Source organism: Crocodylus siamensis, chromosome 5 (assembly GCF_052110815.1).
Source record: "Crocodylus siamensis isolate JL-2025a chromosome 5, ASM5211081v1, whole genome shotgun sequence".
In the NCBI taxonomy this organism is placed as follows: Eukaryota; Metazoa; Chordata; order Crocodylia; family Crocodylidae; genus Crocodylus; species Crocodylus siamensis.
Genome location: NC_143399.1, coordinates 121395060 through 121422434, shown reverse-complemented (window position 1 = coordinate 121422434; position 27375 = coordinate 121395060). Strand labels below are relative to the sequence as shown.

Here is a 27375-nt window from a genome sequence, read left to right as displayed (position 1 = left end):
TTCAAGATACATGTTTCATAAACCTGCCACACTTTGGGAAGACATCTATTTTTACACAGCAGAATGCAAACACTATGGGCACATCCATGTGAGAGCACACGTGCTTCTTGCAGCATCTCAAAGCCCTCCGAGACGCTGCAAGAGGCACGTGTGGGAACAAAAAGAAGTTCTCTGTGCTGCAGATTTACAATGCTGGGGCAAAATTAGACCCCTGGATATCCACGGGTCAAAATAATCCATGGGGGAAAAAAGTGGGGCAGGGCACAATCAAGGAGATGGACCTGGGCTCCATACTGCTAAGTAGGGGATGAGGGGGATGGAGGAGGGAAACATGGGGGGACCCCTGCTGGCCCCACCCACTCCCCTAGTCCCCAGATCGCTGCCCCACCTGGCCCCCCAGCACCCCCAGTCATTGCCCTGTCCAGCCTCATCCCCTGCCTGCCCCACCCAGGCCCAGCATCTCGGCGATTTAAAAAAAAAAAATGCCCCACACTCACAGGCAGTAGCAGTTGCTGTGAGGGTCACTGGGGCCACATGTCAGAGCCCTCCTGCACAGCAGAGAGCCCAGGTGACAGCTGCAGCAGCCCCAGCTGCCTAACAGTGCATGGAGCCACACAGCACTCTGTCGACCCCGGCTGCACCCACATGATGGGGCAGTGGCAGTGTGGGTACCAGGTGGCCAGGGCCAGTCCCGCTGCCCCATGCCATGTGGGGGGGCTCTGCCACAAGTCCCCAGTGACCCCCAACGGCGGCTGCTACTGCTGGTAAGTGGAAAGCATTTTTGAGGGTTTTTTAAGTGCCAGGAGGCTGGGGCTGGGCAGGACAGCCATTGGGGGCTGGGGGAGCGAGTAGGGTGTGGGGCCGGGTGGGACAGCCATTGGGGGGCAGGGGGTGCAAGCAGGGGGTAGGGCTACATGAGGCATCCATCAGGAGGGCTGCAGAAGCTGCCAGGGTATGGGGCCAGGCAAGGCAGCAATCCAGGGGGCTGGGGGAGCAAATGGGGGGTGAGGCATGTGGGCCCTACAGGGCGGTAGTAGCCCCTGTGGGGGCCATGTGGCCCCTGTTGGGCAGGCTGTAACCCCTGTGGGGGGCTGTAGCCTTGTCAGGGGGGTAGTCCATGAGCTGTGCAGGGGAGCTGCGCCCTGCAGGGAATAGGGGACACACCCCTCCTGAGCAGTCCCCCACACAGTCCCCCACAATCCACCCACACCTACCTACACACCCCACGGCCCCCCATATCCCTCCACGGCCACCCACATCCTCCCACCCCACTTCCCACTCCCCCCAGCACACACCCTGAGTGCCCAGCTGCCAGACAGGATGAGACCTGCTGACAGGAGCTGCTGCTGCAGGGGTAGCTGTTCCCTGCTGGGTAGTAAAGGGGTCATAGGGAGCTCTAATTGCTGTATGGTAAGAAAACCAAAGGCAAACAGCAAAACACATAGGTATTTAGAATTAATTTTATCATGATGATAGAGACACTGGTAGGCTTCCAAATTGTTTTAACACTGTAGATATATCAATAAAACATTGCCCAACTGATCGCTGTCTCTGTCTCTCACTGTCTCTATATATATAGTGATCTTTTGTTTTAATCATGGAGGAGCATGGATTTTGGGGTATTTGACAGAGTGACTTTAGGATTTTTTTTTTTATCAGGGATGCAAGTGGCAGGACCCAGACAGAAGAGCCTACTTAGAGCTGGCACCTTGTACCCAGCTGGAGGTAGCAGACCTCTGGCCAATTAAGGCCAGGAGGACATGCTTTGACAGTTCAAAGCAGGCCACTACACTGGGAACATCTTCCGGGAGATAGCTACCCAGATGGCCAGACAGGGGCACACATGGCAGTAGTGCTGCACAAAGGCCAGCCCTGCAGCCACAGTCCACTGGTAGCTGGCCCAGAGGGGCAGATGCCTCTACTTGCTGTGCAGTCCCCATCTGGATCTGGCAGGTGCACAGCAGGTCACAGCCAGGCAGCAGCCCTCACTGCCAGACTGCTGCAGTGGGTAAAGGGTGCAGGGAACTCTCAGGGCTGCTTCAGCAGTCCAGCTGGCACAAGGTACCAATTGGCTGGGCCCCAGAAGCTCCTGAGAGCGAGTAGCCCTGAGCTACTTGACAGGGCAGCTTGTTATACTGCTGGGGACAGCATAGGTGCTGGCCCCAGGCTCTAGCTCCCCTTGGCTGCAGATCCAAGAGAAGCCAGGCAGGGTTACCCCAAGCGGCACAATTTGCCCCACACCAAAGTGCATGTCCAGGTACGTGCGCTGAAGCAAAAAGCCCCAGTTCAAATTTGCACCCCTTCTATCTGAGCTGCTACAAGCACACGTGCTTGCATGTGTGGATGTATCCTGTGGGTGCATCTACAAATTCATTGTGACATAATTATGGCATGTTAAGGTAACTTTAATGTGCTGTAATCGGCGCTACTGCACATTAGCACAGATGAACAGTTTTTTTGTGATGCTACTGCACATTAGACAAAATCTACTGCACATTAGCGCAGACTTTGCCTGCCATGCTAATGAGCAGTAGTATTAGTCTTCTGTGCATTAAGCATCTCATGTAGATGTGCCCTGTGTAACCTAAGTAACATAATAGGCCAGTTTGTGAATTCCACTTATATTTATTACAGTGAAAGTACAAGAGGACAATGGTTTTAGTGCTTATCAATCTCATCAAAATATCTAAAAACTTTCATTTTTTAAGTTTTGGAACTCACCTCATCTGGTATGAAGTACCATAATTCTACTTAAGTCAATGAACATATGCTGAATAATAGCAGCTGAAGATCTTACCCCCACATTTTTTTTTAATAAAGAGCCAAAAAGAAAGCCGCTTTAAAATAATATTTACCTCTTGTATTTCTTGTGACAGTTCTTTTTTATGGAAAAAAAAAATTAATTGTATTTTGTAAAAATAGGAAAGAAAGGATTTTTAAGTGGTTACGAGTTCTTAGGATTTGGCCCATATAATTTCTGTCTATGACTAAAATGCAACAAACAAATACTGCATAAGTGTGTCCTAAATGAAAAGGGAGCAATCAAACTACATGCATTTTCCAACCACCATACAACTGATTGGTACAAACAGGCAAAGAAAAATTACCAAGATTAAAAACAGTGACAGACGGTCCCAGACTGATCTATTAAGCCCTCTGTACTTATGCGTGGGTGTTTGTTTGTAGGGGGGGGAAGGGGAAATAGGCTGAGGTGAGTCAGTCTGCACACGGTCCTTGTGAAATTTTAGCACAAAGTCAGTGTCGGGCATTTCCCTGCAATGGGATCTGATGGGTAGGCAGGTTTACTTCAGTCTGCTGGCACAGGTACAGCTAGCTGAATACCTCGTGGTATCAGCAAAATACGAGTCTGCTGATGAACAGAATGAGCAGCTTGCCTGATTGTCATTGTCTGCATAAATCATTCCGAAAAGGAAAGGTCAGTGAAGAAATTTTTAACTGTGCACATATCCTCTGCTAGTGAAAACCAGCACAATCCACTCAAATTTGCAAAGCTTCATCAATTTACAATACCTCAGGATCTGCACCCTTGCTTCTAGCACTGACTGAAAACTAAAAAGCACTTGAATTTTCAGAACATACTTGTGTGAGTGTGTGTGCATGTACACACATATATAAATATGTATTAGAGGAAGCGAACCATTAAGGCTAAGTACAGACAATCAAAAAGCCTGAGGCTGAATCGATTCAAACTTTGCAAGTTAGTCTAAGCTGCATAGATCCAACCAATAAGCCAGTAAACAGACATTCACTTTTGATTCCAGAAATGCAGCCACATGCCTGCAGTGGCCCAGGCCAGAAGCTGGGGGGCACTAGACAATGCCTTTCTGCTCAGATAGCTTGGGCCAAGGATAGCTTACCCACCCTGCAAGGGGGTAGGGGGCTTGGGGAGGTGCAAAGCAATTTGGGATGCCCTGGGACTGGAAGTTAACTTGAATCTGAAGGGGATCTGGGACAGAAGTTCAATAAACTGATTTAACCTAAATCAATGAAGTCAGATACTACATCCATCCAGGTTGATCTTAAATTGGTTTCAGCCATTTTGAAAGCCGTTTATATGCACTGATTTCTGTTGTGTTAACAGGTTTGAACCAGTTTTCCATCACTTGTACCAGCTTGTATGGAAATTCTGTCCTTAGCCTAAGGATTAAATTCAGGCTTGTGAGAGCGACAGAAGAGCAATGAATCACTAGGTCCTGTATTAGCACTGGACAAGAGCACTGGACTACATTTAACTGAAAAACTGCATTGTGCTGCCACTTGAGCTCAATGGGAGCAGCATATACCTCCTAAAAGGACAGTCCACACTACTAATGCTAGTCAATGATACCAAATACAACACAATTTACATTCAGACTAATTTGTACTAAGCAAAACCTTAAATATAGTGATGTACCTAAGAAATAATACTCACCAAACTACCATGGAATTCAGTGGGAGGGGAAACCGCGCAAAGTCAAGTTTTACTATAACAATGTGGAACATAAATATGGGGAGAAAAACAAAGCGCCTAGCTGGAAAGTTAGTGACTCTTTCTCATGCTCTAGGTAGGCCCGTGGATTTCAGCTGACTCTTCACAGAGTAAGATACTATTCATTCTGGCTTTGAATGTTTTGAACCATAAAAAAGATAGTTCAGATGAGGAGACAGTTCCCAGGTTTACCCACACACAAACAAATCTCTGCCTTTTCCAAAAAGGAAACACGAAAAGGAAGAATGCTACCAGTCCAGTAAATCTTCAAAGGATTGGTCATATCCCAGATGAAAGTATATAAAGTTTATTGTGTCCTTGGTAAAATTAGCTATTGTAGACTTTAGCAGAGCAAGCAATGATACCCATCAACATATCCCAGATTGGAAACTAGCCCATTGTTCTGAAATTATGATGTTCTTGACTATATCTCTGGCATACATAATACAGCAGTAAATGGAACGACAGTTTGCAGTACGTATAAATTCTGCTGGCAAAGCTATTGGATTTTAATTGTTGACTTTTATTTTTAATTCCAGTACTGCAGTAATTATGGTTTGTTTGGTTTTTACACCAGTCACATCAGCTTTCACCTTTGTTCAAGGACATTTGAACTACAACTCACCTTTTCCTTCATCCTCTGGCATATGCAAAAAAGATGTGACCAAAAGGCCCAATAAACTATTTTCCTCTAGACAGCTCTACAGCTACTTTCAGCCCCAACACAGGCATTATGACTGCTTAACATAATACATCAGTGCATTAATTCAGTTTTACACTAGTATAATCTGACTGATATCAAACCCATTATTTTCAATGCTTACCAAATTGTAAATGCTTTAATTCACTGTTATTTAATTTTCATAGCATCATAAATTATATAAAAGTTATCTAGCCATCTGTTCATATCCTACATGCATAACAAGTGCATACTGCGTATGTTTTTTTTCCATATCTTACATGGAGATGTGGCAGAAATTACTAAAAATAAATGTATATATTGCACATAGGCTTGCTAACCTAGCATTTACACTTTTTATCTTAATTTCAAAACAAAATATAAAAGAACATTGTAGGCAAATTTAATCCATTTATGAAAATTAGTAAAAGAGTTGCACTTTCCTATGAAGCTAGCAAAATTAAAAAACAAAAAACAGATCTAGCTGCATCAGCTATTGATAGATCCCAGTGGCACCATATAGAAAGCTGGAGAATTTAGATACTGGAGTATATTCTGGCCAGTCTCTTAGGGTGGCCTTTCAGCACCTTTGTGCTACCATAAAATGTTGAATACTGAATTTAATCCTAATAATTTATTAAGAAGCTTTAATATCTGGGAACATACATTTTGCACAGTTATTTAAAGAAGATATATTTAGATCTTTTGAAGGGATACAGCATACTGCAGGTAACATTAAAATCCCATTTTTCCAATACCTGCAATTAAGCCACTTTTCAACACAAAGAAAGGTAAGCCACAGTAGAAATCTGACAGAATTTGGGAAAATGTTGGTGATGCCTATGAAACACACAGGTCTATTGTCTTTGTTATATAAAGCAATTTTAACCAGCCATATGAAAGTAAAAACACTGTTTATGACAAAGTGGGGTTATTGACACTGGATCATAAATTAGTGCTGAAGAATGGGAAGCCATCTAGAACAACAGTCCTCACATCCCTCTACACAATAATAAAATAAAAATGTTTTAAAATCCTGTATCAGTGGTAACTCACTCCACTCAAAATTAAATGCATTTATGGTATAGGACCAGGCAACTAACTGTTGGAAAGAACGTGGTCATTTGGGAGGATCCTACCATATACTGGATGTGTCCCAAAATTAAACTGTTCTGGAAGAAGACTGGAGACATGATGAGGGAAATACCAGGATGCCAAGTATCAGATAACACCTTAAGCTAGGGACAGAAGTCATACATAAATGGTTTAAGTGATCAGAAACTGGTTTAAACCTGCAACACAACAGAAGTTCGGTACACATAAACCAGTTTCAAAATGGCTGAAACTGGTTTAAGATAAACCTGGTTAAATGTAGTATCAGACTTAACCATAGGCGATGTGTAGGAGGAGTATGGGGGGCATGTGCCCCCCCCCCCAGTCAGTGATCGGCCACTGGTGCCCCCCAGTATCAGGAGGCACCAGTCGCCCATTGACTTAACTGATCTGGGTTTAACCAGTATGTGAAACTTCTGTCCCAAACCCCATTCTGGTTCAAGTTAAATCACAGCCCCCCAGCATTCCAGCATGCTTTGCAGCCCTGGGCTGGGCGGTGCTGTCTGCTCCAGAGAGCAGGGCTAGCCCCACTCCTCTGCACCCTTGCTGGAGCAGTGCGGGCTGCCTGTGGTTTTGAACTGCAAATCCCAGAGACCTCGGGGGCAGCAAGAAGAAGAAACAACCACACAGCCCATGCTAGCTATGTGCCAGAGAGCAGTGGGTCTCAATTTTTTTTATACCAGGACCCATTTATAAACATCAATGGCCAGTCCCAACCCAGTGCCCCTCACTCCCAACCTGCTTCCCCCTCTCCCCAGGCCACAGCCCTCCAGTGTGTGGGGCATGGGGTGGGCGTGTGGAGCAGGGAGGGCCACATGCAGCCCCTTGCAGGCTGGGCAAGCCATAGTTTCCTACATTTTTCTTCTTTAAAGTATAATCTATTTTTAAAGTTTGTTCACAACCCTTTCATACATTCTTACGACCCACTTTTGAGTCGCAATCCACAGGTTGAGAAATGCTGCTCTAGTGCCTTCTGGTCCGAGGCATGTGGCTGCATTTCCTGAATCAAAGGTAAATGTCTGGTCATTTCTGTTTCAATTTGACCTCTGCAGTTTGGACCATGGATGGAGAACCTCCGGGCTGCCGGTTGGCCAGGGACTCCATTTTTCAGGCGCCCCTGCCCACATGGCTTGTGCCGGTCACCATGGAGACCTCAGCCTCTCTGGCAGCACATGTGGCAGAGCAGTGCAAGGGGCTGCTCTTGAGCTCCTGGGAGCATGGGATGGGGGCAGCTTGCTCCGTAGCCACGATCTGTAGCCTGCACATATGCAGGGGTCATGCAGGGGCAAGCATGCAGGGGATTGTGGCTCTGCCCAGGCTCCTCGCGCAGTGACAGCCTGTCTGGAGCCAGGGCAGAACCATGATCCCCTGCACATATGTCCCTCCCCAAAGCGTGCAGGTTACAGATTGCAGCTCTAGATCAAGCTGCCCCCCGTCCCACGTTCCTGGCAGCTCTGGAGCAGCTCCCTGCGCTGCTCTGCCGCACATGCTGCTGGCATGGCTGAGGTCTCCATGCAGATTAGCACAAGCCATGAGGACAGGGGTGGCTGGGAAATGGAGTCCCCAGCTGACCGGATCTGGCCCGTGGACCAGCCACTCCCCATCCCTGGTTCAGACCGACCTCCAAAGACTGAATCAGTTCAGCCTCAGGCTTCTGGACTGTTTATACTTCGCCTTAGTGTTCCTAATGAAACTTCCTGAGAATTTTGCAACAAATAAATGTCATAGGGAACTGATTAACCATCTTCCAGAGGCTGCAAGAATTACAACTGTGAAGGTCCCGAAGAGAACTGGCACCCCTAAAATCACTGACTGGTTTTAAAAAGGTTGGGGCATTTTAATAATGAAAGGGCTGTCCTATCAAATCAGTATTCTCCAGAGAAGGCAAAAAGATGCTTACTTGGAAATTTGATGGAATATTTTTGTATTTGCTAATGGAAGTCTTACCATTAACATTAAAGGGTGCTGGGTCAGGTTACATAACCACCATCACAGACATGTCTCTTCCCTCTCTCTTTTATATTGTTATGTGATTTATGTGCTGTTTGACTCTTCATCTTGGATACAATTTATTTGAGGTTACTGGTTGCTTCTTAAAGTTCCTAACATATACAGAGAACCATCAATATGACCATACAGAAATAATGTACACAGCTTGACTATCATCATTATTATTATTTACCTTACTTTGTATTATTTATATTACCATAGCACATGGCAATCCTAGTCATAGACCTAAACAATACATTACTAAGAAACATGGAATAAAGGCTCAGTTCATTAGTCAATAAGGAAATTATATTTATCAGTCAATGTGAGAGGCATTAGTCTCATCATACCAAGGACCTAAGAGTTGTCACATCTTTGCAGGCATAATGGCAGAGGAGGTGTAGGGGAGGAAAGGAGCCACAGATAGTGCCCCCTGGCATCGGGGCAGGAAATGCGCAGCCTCCTGCTTAATTAACATCTATTAATTAATTATGCTAACAAGGCATGGCGGGCGAGGAACACAGGCGGTTAACCCAGGAACAGGTGGGTAGGCCACGGTTGAATCGGCCCCAAGCAGGCCCTGTTACCTCCATATATGCTTTAACCATTCTATTCCTCTGAAAGGTGTTGAAGTGGATGTGAGCAAAACCTACACTGAAGTACAAGGTTAAAAGTAGTTATCTGCTTACTACTGTTACTGAGCACCAGCACCCCTAAATTATATCAGTGAGTTCTGTTTATCCTCAACTCTTGTCAAAAATTGCTCTTTGTATATCAAGGGCCCAAAACCTTAAATAACAAAAAACCTTTTAACAAAAAATGCTTCATAACACTATCAGATTGCTTCAGTTTAGGATAAAACAGCTCATGTACTATTTCTGTAACTAAACAAGGCCTAACTATGGACATAGGTGTCGCTTATTATGGACCAAGAAAGAGATCTCAGCTTTTACATTATCTTCTTCTGAATGTTTTTTCATGATTTATTTTATTTTATTTATGACAGTTTTAATGCAAACCAAGCACATTCATCACAATCCACTAGAAACGCCTTTTGTCAAGTTTTAGTGATAACACCTTGCCTGAAGCATCTCTCAAAACACTTGCTTCAAGGAAAGAAAGAAGAGACAAAGAATTGTTTGCACTGGAGATTAACTTTCCACTTAAAGAATGGTTTCAAATACAGTAGATCTTAAAAAAAAAAAAGAAAAATGAACCATGGGGCCACATTAATGAGTAATATAATTTGCTGATGGTCTTTCAGTTGATCAGATACTGAGTTCATATTTACATAATGGACAAGGGAAGTTATCCCCTTTTGAAAATAAGAAAATGATTCCCATGGAAAAATGCTACCAATCAGCTGTTGCAAATATTTCTAGGCTTAATGCTTACAATCCAGGACAGTCCCATGAGAAGAGTGAGACTACTCACACATATCATACCACGTACAAAGTGTCAAATGGATGTGCTCTGTGGCACTCTTCAGAAAACATGCAGTGGTCTGGTTGCCATGTACCCCACTAGATTTAATCATTAGGGTGAAGTTGCCTGCAATAGAACCTATTTATAATGTGTTCTTTTCTAACAACCCTAAGAGTGCAATGTCTCCCTCAAAACATACAGTTAAATAGTGTCCAATTTGTGCTAAAAATCCAAATTCTTTTCTTAATCATCATTATGTAAAAAAGCCATGAACCGTCATTGCTTAAATTCTACCATGAATGTTTTATACTGCATCACCAACCAAGACAGACAGTGTTTTGATCTACCCTACAATGACAGCTTTTGCTGAACCGATGTCAGCAAAAGCTTTTACACAATTTTCTGCTAATGCATTTCAAACTTGGAATCACCATTAATGGATGAAAGAAGGGAATGTCACATTGATGTTTGTTTAAATCCTTGGCATCTCTTGCCAAGGAAGCTTGTATTTGAGATGGTTGTTTCAGAGTTCTGTCTACTTATTCACCCGCTGTAGGAATCAGACAAGCAGCTCCTTTCACATAGGCTAAACAGTAATGACTTGCAGCTCATCAAAAGTTTCCTACTATTTAAAGGTGGCTCCTTAGGAGTTTTGTTTTTTTAAAGACTATGTCACAAAAATTAATACCTGTTTGTGAGCTAACAGCTGCCTAAAATCCTTTCCTAATTTTTTATCGCTCTGGCAGTAATTCTCAGCCAACTTGTGAGTCACCATTTGGACTTCTGTTCCAACATGAGATTTTATAACAAAAACTACTAGAATTATACTTAAAACAAATCTAATGCTGGAAGGCTGCTTAGAACAAGAAATACTGGAGAAGCCTTACAAAAAATATCATTAGCTCTCAAAAAACCCAGCCTGGTTTCTTTTATTTTGTTACTTCCAGGTAGATAAAGAACTTGTTCCAATCTCATAAACTCAAAAACCAAACATAGTCTGTGTCCCAGAGCATTTGTGTTTAACATCTACCCTAAGACTAAATCCAGAGAACCAGTGTCATTAGGTCAAGATCTAAATCATTCAAGCCAAACTCCCATTGCAGTCAGGTGAACATTGCCTCAGTTAAAGACCATAACTTTAGCCCACAACTCATTTCTGAAATATTTGGATTTACGCTGTTGCACTCTATGTACTGCTGCTTTAATTCCTATTCAGCCGTTCTCTTCATGATTTTTACCCTTCCCTGGAAGTACTCCACATTGACACTGAATGCTGAATGAATGGAGGACTTTTCAGTCTGGGATGTTTTCAGGCAAAGACCAAAATTCTCAAAACAACCATCCTTGACCTTCAATATGCTGATGACTGTGCCATCCTTATGCACACTGAGAAAAATCTTCATACTGTGCTGGATCTTTTCAGAGAAGCCTACCAAACTTTTGGCCTCTCACTCAACATTGAGAAAACTAAAGTGTTCTATCAACCTGCTCTGGACCACAATTACGCCCCCCACCTCCCCAAATTACCATAGAGGGAAAGACCTTGGAGGTAGTCGAGCACTTCCGCTACCTTGACTGCCACTTCTCTCAGAGAACATTGATGACAAGATCCAGCACCGGACCCAATGAACAAGTACCACCTTTCAGAAATTGCTTTGTGATGTTTTTATTCATTGCTATCTCCAGAAACACACCAAGATCCAGGTCTACAATACAGTCATCATCCCCACTGCCTTCTACAGATGTTAAACTTGGGTCACCTACCATCCTCGTATCAAGAGCCTGGAGATGTATCAGGCTCCCGAAAATCTTTCACATCACATGGGAAGATCCCCACAAAAATGCCAACATCCTTGCTGAAGTCAATGATATCACCATTGAGTCAGTGATCCTCAAGCACCAACTGCTGGGCAGTGCTTGGGGATCCCCCTTGCTCCTTGTAGGTGGCAGCAGCGGTGGAGAAGGCGGGGGGTGCAACCAGGCCCAGCCTGGCCTCAAAATGGAGGGTATTGTGGGGGTTGTCTGGGCCCCGCAACAGCAGTGGGGGGGGGGGCCAGGCTCAGCCACATGGCAGAGTGGGGGAAAGGGGGAGCGCTCCCCGCTCTGTAGAGGAGGCGGCGTGAGGGGGGAATGGGGTAGTGGCCACCACGGTGAAGGGAGCAACAGGGGAAGTGGCCCCAAGCCCAAACTGCTGGAGGGAACGGGGTCAGGCCCAAAGCAATGGGGGGGGCGGAGGAACAGGGTGAGGCCTGAATTGGGGGAAGTGGGGCCAGATGACAGGAGCAGGGGCACAGAGCCAGATGCTAGGCTCTGTCCCTGCCAGCCCCCTGGGTGGAGGGAGTGGCCCCAGCCTCAACATGGTGATGGCAGGGGTGGGAGTAGTAAGACTAGCCCCAGGCTTCCATCCCCATCTCCCCCAGCAGGCTACAGGTAGATCGGCCAGTGGCGCTGGCCCCCTGTCCCCCCGCAGTAAGGCCAGCACCGGTGGCCCCAGCCCCCTGACCCTGCAGGTGGTGGCAACGGAGTGGATGGTGGACCCATCCCCACTGTTCCCTGGAGGCCAAAAATGGAGAGGATGGAAGGGCAAGGCCAGCACTGCTGGCCACACACCCCCAGCCTTGCAAGCAGCAATAGAGCAGAAGGGGGGCGGGGCAGCAGACAGAGGGAGGGCAGCCTAGCTCTGGCCCTGGCCCTGGTCCCAGCATTGCGGGGGAGCAGAGCCGGATGCAGACCGCCCCCCACCCATCATTTTTGACATGCAGTTGGCTAGTATATTTCATAAAGACCTAAACATGATATAATCAATTCAGTTCTTACCACCCAAATCAGAACCATTACTCTCCCCCTGCTATTTTACATGCATTCCCATTGGCCTATTTTTAATTATCCACTACTTTCAATTTCAATGGAACATCAGCATTTAGGAGAGATGGGGTTGCCTTCTTCTGTAGCATGGGGTATGGTTCTTTCACACACTTTAATAGGGGTAGTAATTAGCTATTTTTCCCACTGTTGCAGTTATAGGACATAAGCAATCACCTTCTCTCCATGCCTTTTACCTGTGGCATGGTATAGAGTGTTCTTTGTGGGTGCTGACACATGTGCAGCTTCCTGCTGTAACTCATGGTGCTTTACAGAAAGTGCCATGAGTTGCATCAACCCCCCCCGCCCCCCACACCTGACCCAACAAACATTTGATGTTGGCTCAGGGGGGTGGAGGATAAGGTCCACTTTGGAGCCAATCCAGAAGGAGCTGCATGTCTGCAGCCTCTCTCATTGCAGGCTGGGCAAACCCCAACCTGAAGCTCCATCCCCTCCTTTCTCCTATCATGCAGACGGCATCAGGTGTGGGGCTGGGCTGGCCTGCATCAGCCCAGGCCTGATCAGACAGAAGTTAATGAAGATGCTTCGCTTTGGACTGCCTTCATCTGAGCCCTCATGTAATGAGGTTTATTTTGTCACATGACTGGGCACTTTTAAAACACTCTGCAACTATGCACTTGTGTCAGAGCATGGCTATAGAGCACTTTCAAGGAGCCAATTGCATGACAAGTGTCACTTCTGTCAGCACCCTGTGTTGCAGACGTTTTGGGGACAAGGGTTTGGAATGGCAATTTTGAGGATCCTTTGGTTAATGATAGCCTGAAAACATAGCGGACTGGACTCAATAGCTTGTAAGGCCCCTTTTAATCCTATGTTCCTAACAGTAGATTTCATTTCAGTGGAACAACACATAAACTTTAAATGAGCCCAGGATATGCGCAGCAGTTGCACCAGTGTTAAAAGACCATGTTGCACACCTCTAAAATTGATTTACCAAGGCAAGCTAAACTGCTGCAAGGCCAGTTTAAAATATGTAAAAGTAGCCACATACAGCAACATGCTGGTTTAATTAAATTAAATTCCCTTTATTTGCACCATGGCATTTTCTATGTGACATGCCCATAGGTACTTTGCTGACTCAAGACCTATTATACATGCTTTACAGCTGAAGTGTCTAAGTGTGATTCTACACTGAAACATGAGCATGAAAAATGGGATCCTTCTGATCTGCCCTCTAAATGCTTCCCACCCACTTTGGAGACAAATACAAGTTTTATATACTTTTTGGCCATTTCAAGATCCCACAAGTTACCATGTCTGGAAGCATCCCCCTCCAATATCCTACGCTGCTCCATACAGCATGACTCTTGAACCAGAAACAGTGTAGCAGCCTCTACACAACATCCAGAGTACAATTTTCTCTCCTTCAGTGTTGTAAAGGCAACATGTCCATGAGTCACTCAGCTGGAGTCCATACTCATAACTATGCATTATCCAAAGAATTAGCTACCTTATAACGATACTACAGGCCAATTTCTATCCTTAGTTACACTTGTGCAACCCTTTTGTTTTCTGTCAAGTTATTCAGATGGGAGTGCAGGTAGAATCTGGTATGTTTATTAGCAATGAGATATTGGCCACTGGGTTCACAGATGTTTTTTTCTTCAAAAATGTTAGTTAAAAAAATTAATGATTATGATATCTTTGCTATTATTGAAAATGTATAATATAGATGGTATCTTCATATAAAGATGTAATTACAGATTATATCTTCATATAAAACATACTCGTGTGTGCATGCAATAAACCAGTCTTAATTTAAATAAATGTTGCAAACTGTTCCTGAAAAAATGGGGCATTTTTGGCATAACAGAAAAAAAGACCCTGCAACCTAAGTGGATGATAGCCCTGGTCTGTGGCCAGGTCAAACTCTACCTGTTGTAGGGCCCCATGCACATACTCTGCCCCTCACCAGGCCCCTTTCACACCATCCTCTCTCACAAGGTCTCTTTCACGCTGTGCACCCTCACTGGGTCTCTCACATACTGCCCCTTCCCAGGCCACTCCCAACCTGCCTTACTCCACACAGCACTTTACACTTCCCTACTCACTTTCCAGGCAGATATAGCACTTCAGGCCATCCTCTCACAGACCCTACTCTACGTGACCAACAACCTTATGCCTAACTCAAGGCTGAACTCAGCCTCTGGCCCCTCTCACATATAGCACTTCAGGTTGACCGCGCACCCTACTCTGTGTGGGCCTCCATGCATTTCTGTCCCCTCACTGGAGCCATTGAGGTCTTTCACCCTATAGGGCACAGGTGCCTCTCCTAAGCGTGCCTGCCCCCCCTAACAATAGGGTATTTCACCCTGTGGGCTCAAGTGTCTCTCACTAGGTGTGCCTGGCCTCATGCTATCAAGGTCTTTCACCCTATGGGTTCAGGTGCCTCTCTCTAGTTGTGCCTGGCCCCATGCCTGTCCCTACCTCATGGCAACCCACTAGGATATGGAGGTTGCAGTTTTAAGGTGTCCCTACCTGAGTTTCACTGGGGAGGCAACTAGTCTGCCATTTCTGGGGAACTGCCCCGCCATGAGCAGTCCCACCAGGCCACCCTTCCCCAGCAAGGTGCAGTTTTCCGTCATATCCAGGACCAGGAGCTCCATCCCCATAGCTCCTTCCCTTACCTCCAAGATGTTCCAAGCAGCAGCTCAGCCAGGTGTTGTTATTCTAGCTGAGAGCAGCAGGCTGCTGCTCCAGCTGTGAGGCCTGGGTTAAAATGGACAGGAAAATGGACTGTTAAAGGAGAGGAGTCAGGTGACCTGAATTCTAATCCTGGCCCTGCCAATGACCTGCTCTGTGATCTCTGGCAAGTCACTTTGCCTCTTTCTGCTTCCCATGCCACCTCTGTCTACTTAAAACATAAGATCCTTAAATCAGAACTCATTACATGTTTGCAAAGAGTCTAGGTACAATTGCCCCCATCCTTAGATTAGGTTTTTAGGGGCTGCGTTATTGCAAATACCAAAGGGTAATTACTGAAAAAGCAGAAAGAATAGAGTGGCAGCCAAGAACTGCAGTACTCTGGACCAAAATATTTTCCTATGGTTCTACAGATACCTTAAGAATATACCAAAAACATCTTGCATATGCCTATCCTTTCTCTTACATCCTGGAATTGTCAAACACAATCCAACTGGCAAAACAGCCTTGTGTGACATAAGACAATTTCACATTACTGCCTCCCTAGTTGGGCTTTGATTTCTGATTCTGGAAACTATTGACCAAGAAGGCATTCATTGTACCAGGATTAAATTATCTTGGATCCAAAAACAGAAATGGCTTAGCATAGCGCAACACTGATGCAGCAGTGTAACAAGGGAAAAAGAGATGCTGCACTTGAGATGTTCAACACTAAGTTCATTTGCAGCAGCAAAAAGTGAACTTAAATAAGCCTAGTATTCCCCCCTACACTGAGGAAAATCTACTTATGTAAAGCTTGCAGAGACAGTGAAGCCACCACTACCTCTGTTGCCTCTCCCACCCCAAATGTAAGTGGAAGGAATGGTGCATCAGGGATGGAGTGAACAGAGGTACAGTGGAACTGACCTTCATTCTGGCCCAACTCCTCACTGGCATAAACATCTCTGCTTCAGAAGCCTGAAGACACCAAAGTTATTGGGCGAAAGTGGAGAGGGGAAAAACTATTGCAAGAAGCGTGATGGTGCTGCCTCACCAATCATCCATTCAACAGAGTACAATTATCTTACAAAACAGACCTTGAGGCTGAGAGCTCCTATACACTTCAGTCATTTATGCACTTAACCAATATGCAGATAACTAGAGTTTGTTACAAACTAAGCAGCACGTAACAAACTGGGACTGCCATTGTGTTTGGCAATTGAATGATTTATGCTCTTACCAGATACGAGCATAAGTGGTATACACTATACACTGTATACCATGAGAACTGCAGGTCAGCCTCAGTACAATGTATTTAAACTGCAGGTGTATATTATGCAGAACTATATTCCTGTCAGGGTGGATTAAAATCAACAATAAAAAAAAATTAAAAATCAATTTTTTATTTAAATCAGATTTTTGTATTTAATCATATTTTGTTAAGTTTTTTTTAAATAAACATATGAAGATTGTTTTAAGATATGCTAAAGCTCAAAGATATCATCATGGAATAGAGATTATAACTTCTAATTATATACTATTTGAAACAATATATTCATGTAACTTTTTTGGAAATGTTATAAATATGTCACAACAGGCCATGGACTACATTAGGGGTCCAATCTTTTCCCAGAGACTTGTCCATAGATTAGTGAGGATTAAAGAAAACACTCTACCCAACGGGACTCAGTGCTCAAGCTAGACGATCCCATTAAGCATCTCTGTGACGCTTAGTTTCAGTTCTCAAACTGTGGATTTGTGTCTCCAGAGATTGCAGGCAGACAAGGTTCTTTGGGTAGATGCGAGATCTTTTATTAGACTAAGTAAATAGCTGGAAAAATTGTTCTTTGCAATCTTTCAGGCACAACTGCCCTTCTTCAGGCATAGGGAGAGTTTGTTGTCTCCAGAGATAACATCCTTGTTAACAGTAGTATATGGAGATGAAAGATAAGACTGGATACCCTCCCAACAGCCCTATTGTCTTTCTGCAAGTTTGTATACACAGAGTCAAGCCCTTGCCTTTCTCTAAACGTGCAAAGTTTCAAGAAGCTAAATGAATAAAGGATATCAAACAACAAGTATGCATTTTTTTGTAGAAAACAATGATTAAATTGAGGCTTCCTGGTCAGTGATTTAAAACATGATTTAAATTGATTTGATTAAATCAAAGCTACCCTGATTTCTGTGCACATGCTCTTCACCAATTTGCTGCAATATAAATAAGGTTATCATGCCATTTTATAATGATAGCATCAGAGTGATGGTCCAGGAATTATGCAAGAAGCAAGGATTTCTTAAGGTAATATCTTTTATTGGAACCATTGTATACTTTGGATATATTTAGACAAGCTTTAAAATGTAAGACATTCTTCATCAGGTCCCTCCATCCCAACTATACAGTTGAGCCAATAAAAGATAATCACCTGAAGAAATCCATCTTTAATTACATAATCAACTTATCTAACATTTTAAAACAACTTTAGCTGTTTTAATTTCTGTGCAAACCAGAACAGATAACATGCCAAGGGTTATTATATTTAAAAATCAACTTACTACACATCTAATCTCAAACATCATGGGCCATGCAGCGTGAGCACACTCATGAATACCACACTGGAACTAAAGTTTTAACCTGGGCGAGCAAATCCACTGTCAAGCTTGGTTTGAATTCAAGCTGCTGATCTACGTCACTGCAGTGTCTAACAGCTGCCACATTATACCCTAGAGAGGTGAAATTTGTAAAACACTATGGAAACCCTTAAGGAAAAAGGCACTTTTAAAAGAGCTATAATCAATATTCAAATAGCTAATATACTTATGTAACAAGGAAATACGTTCATACTAAATGTCTTCGTTACTATTCCAGCCCATCCAAATGAATGTGTGGACATATGTTTAGACTAAGTGCCTTACACTTTTAAAAATGAGATTTCAGGTTCTCAGTTACTCATTTACTCTTGAAAATTTTACCCTGAGCCTGCAAATTTAACAGTTTGGGTGGTGCTCCTATCAGCTGGCACTAATAAGCAGTCTCTGGTGGGTTTGGGATGGAAGGTCTTCAGGGAAAATATTATATAAAGCATCATAAGTCTATAGGCTACCCACTTCTCTCAATCTCAAACCATTACCTAGATAGTTGGGTGCCAACCTTTGAGGTAGATGTTTCATAAAGTAGCCCTGGGCCATCCCCAGGTGCCACTCTAATCCCCTTCCCTGCCTGATCCTGTGTTGCTTTCTGCTTCCTGTCCTATGTGCGGCTGTGCTGCCTGTCCCAGTCTGCCACATACGGCATACAGAGGCTGCCCATACCACTTGTGGCACAAATGCCACGTGTTGGCCACACCTGACGTAGCTCATGGCAAAGTCAAGGCCAGTGGGATACTGACGTCCCATGTTTGGTCTGGGATTTAAAACTGAGTATCCAATTATTTGAGATTGTTTAAAATTACAATGCACTTTTTCAGTATTAGTCTGTTCAAATTCCAGTTTAAGTAACTGTATATTTCATACAGTTCTAACTTAAAGAGATTTTCTCTCTCTTTTGGAGTCTTAAACAGTTTTGTAATGTCACTGCAGTGTCAAACAAATGCCACATTATACCCTAGAGAGGTGAAATGTTACAATTTGTAAAACACTATGGAAACCCCCCAGGAAAAAGGCACTTTAAAAAGATCACAGTAAATTCAATAATATCGACTCGCTCACATCTACATCTGAATTTTTAAAAATCAAGATAATCGCATCATATAGTATGAACATATTCATGAATGCTATAGGTTCAACTTAATGCTTGATTTTCCTAGTATTTAAATAGCCAATATACTAAGGTAACAAAGAAATGAGTTCATCCCAAAGTATAATTTCTGTCAAACACTGTGCATCGGTCCAAAAATGTATTGTGTGTGTGTGTGCACTAAATGAATTACTAGATTTAATATTTTTCCAAGAGTATAACGAGTTGAAGATCATGACATTTGTCATTAAAAAGGTAATTTTCCATAAACAGGCTATAGGAACTGGGATCTGACCTCTGACACTGATCCCTCAAGATAATAAAGTTCTTGACACAGATACTGTAGTAACTTAAAAAAGCATAAAAATATTTATAATTCTGCTAGACTATTAAAATTTAAGGATAAACTGAATAATAGAACTCATCCCCACCTGTAATTTTTTTATACAGATAGTACTCTGAAGTCAGTGTGGTTACTTCTATAATATGTACATCACAGACAGTCAAATTCTATTTGTGAAGTCAGAGATCAGACTTTTAGGCATTTCAAACTTTGTTAGTTTATGTCACTCCCATTTAAATTATTTTCAAATGTTAATGTATATATTTAAATAGATACACGTCCATATATAATACATATATGTATTTATACAATATTAAATAAATCCATATTTCAGAATCAAATTTCTGATCCTCATTTTTAGGCAAATTTTCATTATTTTGACAAAAATTAGTTAAGGGGTTTTGTCTCATATGACCATTAAGGTAATCCAAAGCTAATTGGTAGTTATTATGGAAGACAACCCTGTATCACAAAGGCAAAAAAAAAAAAAAGAGACAGCGAGAGAGTGCAAAGGCATGAATGAATATGGAGATATAAAATAGTAAGTGGGTATTACTGGCAAAGGGCAGGTAAAGAATTTTATGGGGTCAAAAAGAAGACTGGCTATAGTATGGATCCATACTATGGATTTTAAAAGTGAAAACATAACACCACATAGTAAAAACTATGACCTTCTGTAGCTATGATTTACATTATCACTAGATCCACAGAGAAAATGTATTCCCCAGTAAATAAAACTTATAGTAGTGTCATTAATATTATACATTTCTATTACACTACATTAATAGTACATGCACACACATATATACATGCAAATTGAGTCTGTGTGAGATTGCATGCATGTGTATACACAGCACAAGTTAACTTTGCTCTAGGTCGGGGCTTTCAACCTTTTTTGGTCGGTGTGCCCCGGTGGCCGGTCGAGAAGCAGGCAGTCCCCCCTGCAGCCGGCTGATGAGCAAAACCAGAAGTGCCGGCAGCTTCTCCTCGCTGCTGTCGCATACCTCTTGGGGCCTTCCAAAGTACCCCCAGGGGTATGTGTACCCCCAGATGACAACCCCTGCTCCAGGTACCTGAAGGACTTCACATGAGCCTGTAAGTACTCAGGGCCCTCAGCTGGCCTGCATGGTCCATGATGAAACCTGCGCCAATACATCTTGACTGTTATTATTACCTGAGCTCATGAATGTCTACGCATGCTGTAATCATACCTCAATGACTGCAGTATAGACATAGCATCGAGAAAAATAGTTCATCTGCAGTACATGCTTCACTGCTTTCCTGGATTGGGTGATATTGATACCCATTTGATAAACAGCAGAGATATGAGTGACATGATGAATTGTATATTTTTCCTACACCTTTGATCCTTTTGGCTACATTCTGATTGCTATCCATATCTCCAGCACTTATGAAGAACTTGAAAACCTAGTTTTCCTATCTTTAAATAGTAGTGGTCTGAATTGTAAGATGGCAATGTTTAGCCATTGACTAATACCTGGTTTAAAAGTCCAATAGTTTTGTGACCCTACATTAGAAATGAGCATTTTGTGGTCATCTGTAAGAAGAAATACAATATGTGCCATTAGCTTGTGACAGCTTCAGATATTAAATCCTAAAAGAATTACATTATTTATGGGAGTTTCAAAATATTGGCATATTTTTTCCTCTCTTCAGAGCTATGCAGGGTAAAATATATGGCACCAAGATAGCTGAGAATTATAGGCGGCAAAATAAAAAAAAAATATTACTGGAACTATTTTTCATACCTCTCTAGAGTGCCGTTATGTAAAATGTGTTGCAATACAAAATACACAATGGTGCAGATTTTGTGTGGTATTCAGCTGGGAAGATTTGCATAACTCACCCACGACTTTGCTACTCGCATGCAATGTAGCAACTAAGAACTGATGCTGGTAAAACTTTCAGAGTTTACAATGCCTGTAAGTGTTTTCCTCACATAAGTGTCCACATGCAAATATTTTTTTCCTGACCTAATTGAAGGTTGTCTTTATGCTTCCATAGCTGTGAGAATGTTAAAGCCAGTAAAAAAAAGTTATATGACAGATTTACAACTACTGGCTTCATTTAATAAAGGTTCATGAAAATCATCAAAAACCAACAGGGTCCTGATCCTGCAGTGCTGACTCTTGCCAATTCCCTACTGACTTCACTAGCAAGTTAATCTGAATATGGACTATTGCAGCACTGGGCTCTAAGCTTTTTTAATAACAACTAAAATGTGACTGACCACATGAATTTCCTGTCAGGAGTAACCTTTTTAAGAACTGAAAAAGCAATCCCATTTGCAAAGCTGGCACCAATCCCTTAAGCAGTACATGAAGTAGCCTCGATGGTAACTGAGACAGGCGACTGAGAAAGCAGCTAGAATCACCTCTGTTGCTGGACTGCTCAGCTGTCAAGTGAACACAGAGAAGAGGATCACTCCAGTTCAAGACTGGCTGGGGTGGATATTAAAGGAAATACAATCCTCTTAGTGTGCTGAAAGCATGCATGTGTGGAGGTGGGGACGAGGCACAGCCAAACCTTTATTTCTGTGCACGGATCAGAGCGACAGATGTATTCCTTCTAATAGGCTGCTGCATGCTACCATTTGGCCTAAATTCTCTTGATAGTCTGCCTCTCTTCTTATGGAATAAAAGCAGGGGGAAAGGTGGGAAATATGGACTGACTGGTCTAAAACAGTGCAGACCTGTCACTTCTGATGGAGCTGGGTTAATTTACACCTGCAGAGGTGCCAGAGCAAGATTTGCCAATACTTTCCTCAAGAGAAGAGACTCCAGGACAGCCCAAAGGGTGGAGGGACAAAGAGAAGGGGGGCATAAAATACAAGCCAGCCACACTGGGGCCACAAGTTCCCTCCCCCCCACAACTTAGAAGGTGATTCATCCTGCTTAAGGCAGAGAGAGTGTTTCACGCAGGGTAAGAAATAAATGGGCCACTAACATAATATACTATACCATAATATATTACTATATGCTATTGTATCATATCACATATATCATACGTCACATCATACCATAGCATGTGTCATACAATACTACACATCCTACCGTATCTCATATTATGCATCATATATCACATACCACATCATGTCATGTCAGCTAGCATGTGATACGGTATGTTATATCTTACAATAACATATAATGTCCTATATCATACGATATGATATGCTATTATATAACGTGGCAAAATATCATATCCTATAGCATATCATTTCATGTCATGTCATATAATAGCATACCATCATATATAACATCATACACCATATATCTTAACACCATACAACAGATCATATCACATCAGATATCATATAATATCATATATCCAATAAAAGCATATGCCATTTCATATACGTCATATAATATATGCTGTATCATATAACATATACATTGTACATTGTATCATATTGATAGACACCATGTCACATCACATCCATCTATCATGTCACATCATGGTACCATATATTGTACGATATCATATATCTTAGACAATATCATGTACAATAGATGATATCATATCATGTGGTATCATATATTATATGATATATTATACTATCATATATGACATAGGATATCCTATGATATCTTACAGCATATATGACATACCATGTCATATACCATAAGGTATCATATATCATGTCATATGCTAGAAGATACCATAAGATATCATATATGCTATAAAAGATCATAGGATATCATGTCATATATGATATCATATAGCATATCATATATGCTATAAGATATATCATGCCACGTGCTAAGATACCGTGTATCATATATGCTATATCACAGGATATCATATCATATAGCATATCATATATGCTATAAGATATATCATGTTGTGCTATATCATGTCATATATGCTATAAGATATGATATCATATCATATGTCATATATGCTGGATCATGTGATATCATGTAACATACAATAAGATATCATGTCATTTAAGAGATAAGATATATGGTATCATGCCATATGTGAGTTATGATAACATATCACAGCATATATTGCATGTTAATACATGACACATATGCCATCATATACCATACCACATCCCAGCACGCATCACGTAGTACCACATCTCCCCTCAGGCAGCGGCAGTGCCCCTGCAGCCGAGGCCGGGCCGCTCCGCCAGGCGGTGGCGATGCCCACGCCCGGGGAGAACAAAGCGCCCCCCCCCCCCCCCGATTGCGGGGAAGCCGCGGGGCAGCGGGCACGGCCGGCGCTCCGAGGCGCGGGCCAGGGAGCCCGCCCCGCCCCTGCACCTGCCCCGGCCGCAGCCCCCCGGCGCCGTCCCCGCCCAGGCCCGCACCTTCTCCTGCGCCCGGTTGAGCCGCTTCTGCACGTTCTTGGCGAAGATGCCCGACTTCATGTCCGCCATGGCTGCTGCTCCGCGGAGCCCGAGCCCGAGCCCGAGCCCGAGCCCGAGCCTGCTGCGGACGCGGCGGCAGAGGAGCGGCGGGCGCAGCGCGGCGCAGCGCAGCGCGGGAGGCGGCGCGAGGAGCAGGCGGGGGATCTTAAAGATACAGCGGGAGAGCCGGCGTGTGCCGCGGGAGCGGGGCCGCAGCCGCCTCGGCCAGGGTCCTCCCCCTCCAAGCCGGCCCCCCCAGCTGTCCCCGTAAAACCGTGTCGAGATACTCTCAGGGAGAGGCTACGGGGGAAGGCAGCAACCCCACAGCCCTATCCATCTGTCCACGAGGTCAAATTCAGTGCTCGGGTCAAATGGAGGGGTGGCCTGCCCAGGAGCTGGACCTGCTCGCTAGGGCTTTGTCAAAGTGCCCGCCTTGGCTCTAGCCAACACCCAGCGCCTAAACCCCCCCCGGCACAGCTGGCAGAAAGGGGAGAGGGGAGCAACCAGCAAAGCCCACCAGCCTGGGAAATGCCCATGGCAGAAGGTAGACACAGCTATGCCTCCATCACCCCCAAGCAGTGGTTGTCCAGCCTCTCCATGAACACCTCCAGTGGTGGAGGGGTGGACAGACGGCAAGAGGGGCAGCAGCAGGAGCTGGTTATTCTGTAAGACGCAAGCTTCTTTCATTGCTGTCAGTCTTCCCCCGGGTGACACAGCACCCTGAGGTGCCTTGGCGCCCTGCTAGAACCAGGAGGGGCACCAACAGGATCACATCGGGGGATGTCCGATGGGAACCCAAAACATCAAAGTCAGGCGGGCCTACTGGGGTCTTCCCGATCTCTTTGCACCAGAAAAATCGCTTTCTTTTTTGCCTATACTCGTAAAACTGAGGGAAAAGAAAGAGCTGGCCAAGGCCCCCTCAAGTCTAGGAAGGTGGAGAGGCACAGCTGTAGGCTGACAGACAGACATACCCTTCAAAGACAAAGATACCAAACTCTAAGAATATCGGCCTTGAGCACACACCGCACATTCATGCTGTCCCCTGCTGCCAGTGAGCCAAAGTGCTTCACCAGGATTAATATCTTCCCCCACTTCTGGTGAAGTAGCCAAGTGTTGTACCCATTTTACAGATGGTAGGAGAAAGGCAAGGAGAAGTTAAGCTACTCTAGTACTTGGTGACTCCAGATTTCAGACTCCTACCCCTGTGCTGCCACTGCTGGGCCTTATTTTCAAAGCTCTGCAGAGCCACTGTGGACTTCCAGCACTTTTGCAAAACCTGGACCAATTGCCTCAGCAGCTAAATCCATATTCAGATGCCCAATGGCATCTAGTGCTCGGGCTTCAATCATCCTACCGCTTACTGTTAGGGGTCTACTTAACATGTAATGTGGGGCCCCTGCAGGATATGCTTGGCAATCTGGTGGTTGCGCCAGAGGAGGAAGCAGACCTCTTTAACAAATTCTTCACCTCCATTTTCTTCTGCAGGGACCAGAACTCCCCCACCAAGATTTCAGACGGATTTGGGAGAAACGCCGCCAGGCCTAAGGTTGGGGAGGACTGGGTTAGAGAGCTTCTGGAGGGGCTGGGCATGTTCAAATCAGCAGGTCCAAATGCTCTCCACCCCAGGGTTTTGAGGGAATTGGCAGGGGTTATTGCAGGGCCCCTGGCATGGCTTTATGAGCACTCATGGTGCTCAGGCCAGGTGCCAGATGACTGGAAGAAAGCCAGTGTGGTACCCATCTTCAAAAAAGGGAAGAGGGAGGACCAGGGCAACTATAGGCCCATTAGTCTTACCTCAATCCTGAGGAAAGTCTTTGAGAAGATCATCATGGAACATATCTGCGATGGGCCAGCCTCAAAGATGATGCTCAAGGGCAACCAGCATGGTTTCATTAGGGGCAGGTCCTCTCAGACCAACCTGATTGCCTTCTATGATCAGATCATAAAAGCACTGGATGCAGGTGTCGCGGTGGATATAGTCTTTCTGGACTTCAACAAGGTCTTCGACACCGTCTCCCACCCTATTCTCATCAAAAAATTAGGTGACTGTGGCATTGATGCCTACACAGTCAGATGGATTGCAAATTGGCTGAAGGGTCGCACTCAGAGGGTGGTGGTGGACGGGTCATATTCGACCTGGAGGGAAGTGGGTGGTGGAGTCCTCCAGGGCTTGGTCCTTGGGCCCGTGCTGTTCAATTTCTTTATTAGTGACTTGGATGACAGGGTAAAAAGCAGCCTGTTTAAATTTGCTGATGATACCAAGATATGGGGTCAGGTGGGCACACTAGCAGGGAAGGACAGATTACAGCAGGACCTGGACAAGTTAGAGGGGTGGGCTAACAAAAATAGGACGGGTTTCAATACTGACAAGTGCAGGGTGCTGCACTTGGGCAGTAGGAACCAGCAGGACACTTATAAGCTAGGAAACTCCCTTCTCGAGAGCACGGAGGCAGAAAGAGATCTTGGAGTAATTATCGACTCCAAGATGAACATGGGCCAACAATGCAAGGTCTTGGTCAGTAGGGCTAACCATACCTTGTCATGCATCCAATGATGCATCTCAAGCAGGGCCAAGGAGGTGATCCTCCCCCTCTATGCAACACTGGTCAGGCTGCAGCTGGAGTACTGTGTCCAGTTCTGGGCACCACACTTCAGGAGGGATGTGGACAGTATTGAGAAGGTCCAGAGGAGGGCCACCCGCATGATCCGGGGACAGCAGGGCAGGCCCTATGAAGGGAGGCTACAGGACCTGTTTGGCCTTCAAAAAGAGAAGGCTGAGGGGGGACCTGGTGGCCGTCTATAAACTCACTAGGGGGGGGATCAACAGGGTTTGGGAGAGACCCTCTTCCCCCAAGCGCCTCCCAGGGTAACAAGGAATAACGGCTACAAATTGTTAGAGAGTAGGTTTAGACTAGACATCTGAAGGCACTACTTCACAGTCAGGGCGGCTAGGATCTGCAAACACCTTCCAAGAGAAGTGGTGGTGGCTCCTACCTTTGGGTGTCTTTAAGAGGAGGCTTGACATCTACCTGGCTGGGGTCATTTGAGCCCAGTTTTCTCTCCTGCCCTGGGAAGGGTGTCAGACTTCATGATCTACAACCCTATTTCTATGAATCTATGAAACATGCAGCAAGACAAAGTAAAGCAATGCTCACGGCTTGGTCATGGCACAAAGAGACAATTTCATTGGCATTTCCTGGCAACCCCACCCCTTGCTGCTGACTGGCATTGCCATTGCATTTAACTTCATAAAAGATGTCATTGAAACATGTTCAGTTCACTGACTGGTGCCTTCACTTTGTGTCACTAGGAGACGATAAGGTAACTCTCAGTCACCTGATCTATGGCTCCAGTGACTGATGCGTTGCCTTTGTATTGCAGAAAGCATTGGGGCATTCTAAAACTGCATATATGAATAATATATGCTGTTTTGCTTTTAGATTGATTTTGAGGGAAATCACAGCCAATGCAATATTTCCTGGCAATCACAGACAACGCTGTTTTTTGCAGCTTCCACCTGATCCCCAGTGCACCTGACTGCCTAGTGCAGCAGGGCTGGCCCGATGATCTTCCAGGTCCCTTCCAGCCTTATAATCTATGAAAATATATTAATTAAGTGGACGGCTACTTATCGGCAACAAAACAAGTTCACCTTCCACTCACTGATCACCAGTGCTGGGAAAAAACAAACAAACAAAAAAATCAGGCCACTCATCTAAAACTA

At 44.3% G+C, this 27375-nt stretch overlaps 1 protein-coding gene across 6 annotated transcripts in view; it reads right to left on the bottom strand.

The window, feature by feature from the left end:
* AMPH (amphiphysin) overlaps window positions 1-23851 on the bottom strand; it is a 199642-nt gene extending 175791 nt beyond the window's left edge. For 2 of the 6 annotated variants that reach the window (XM_090050097.1, XM_090050099.1), the window contains exon 1: window positions 23613-23850. In XM_090050097.1, coding sequence (XP_089906223.1) covers window positions 23613-23681 — 69 coding nt within the window. In that variant the 5' untranslated portion in view covers window positions 23682-23850. Of the gene's footprint in view, window positions 1-23612 lie in introns of all 6 variants that reach the window. The other 4 variants (XM_090050096.1, XM_090050101.1, XM_090050102.1 and 1 more) reach the window with 4 other exon arrangements.
* Window positions 23852-27375: the final 3524 nt, after the last annotated feature.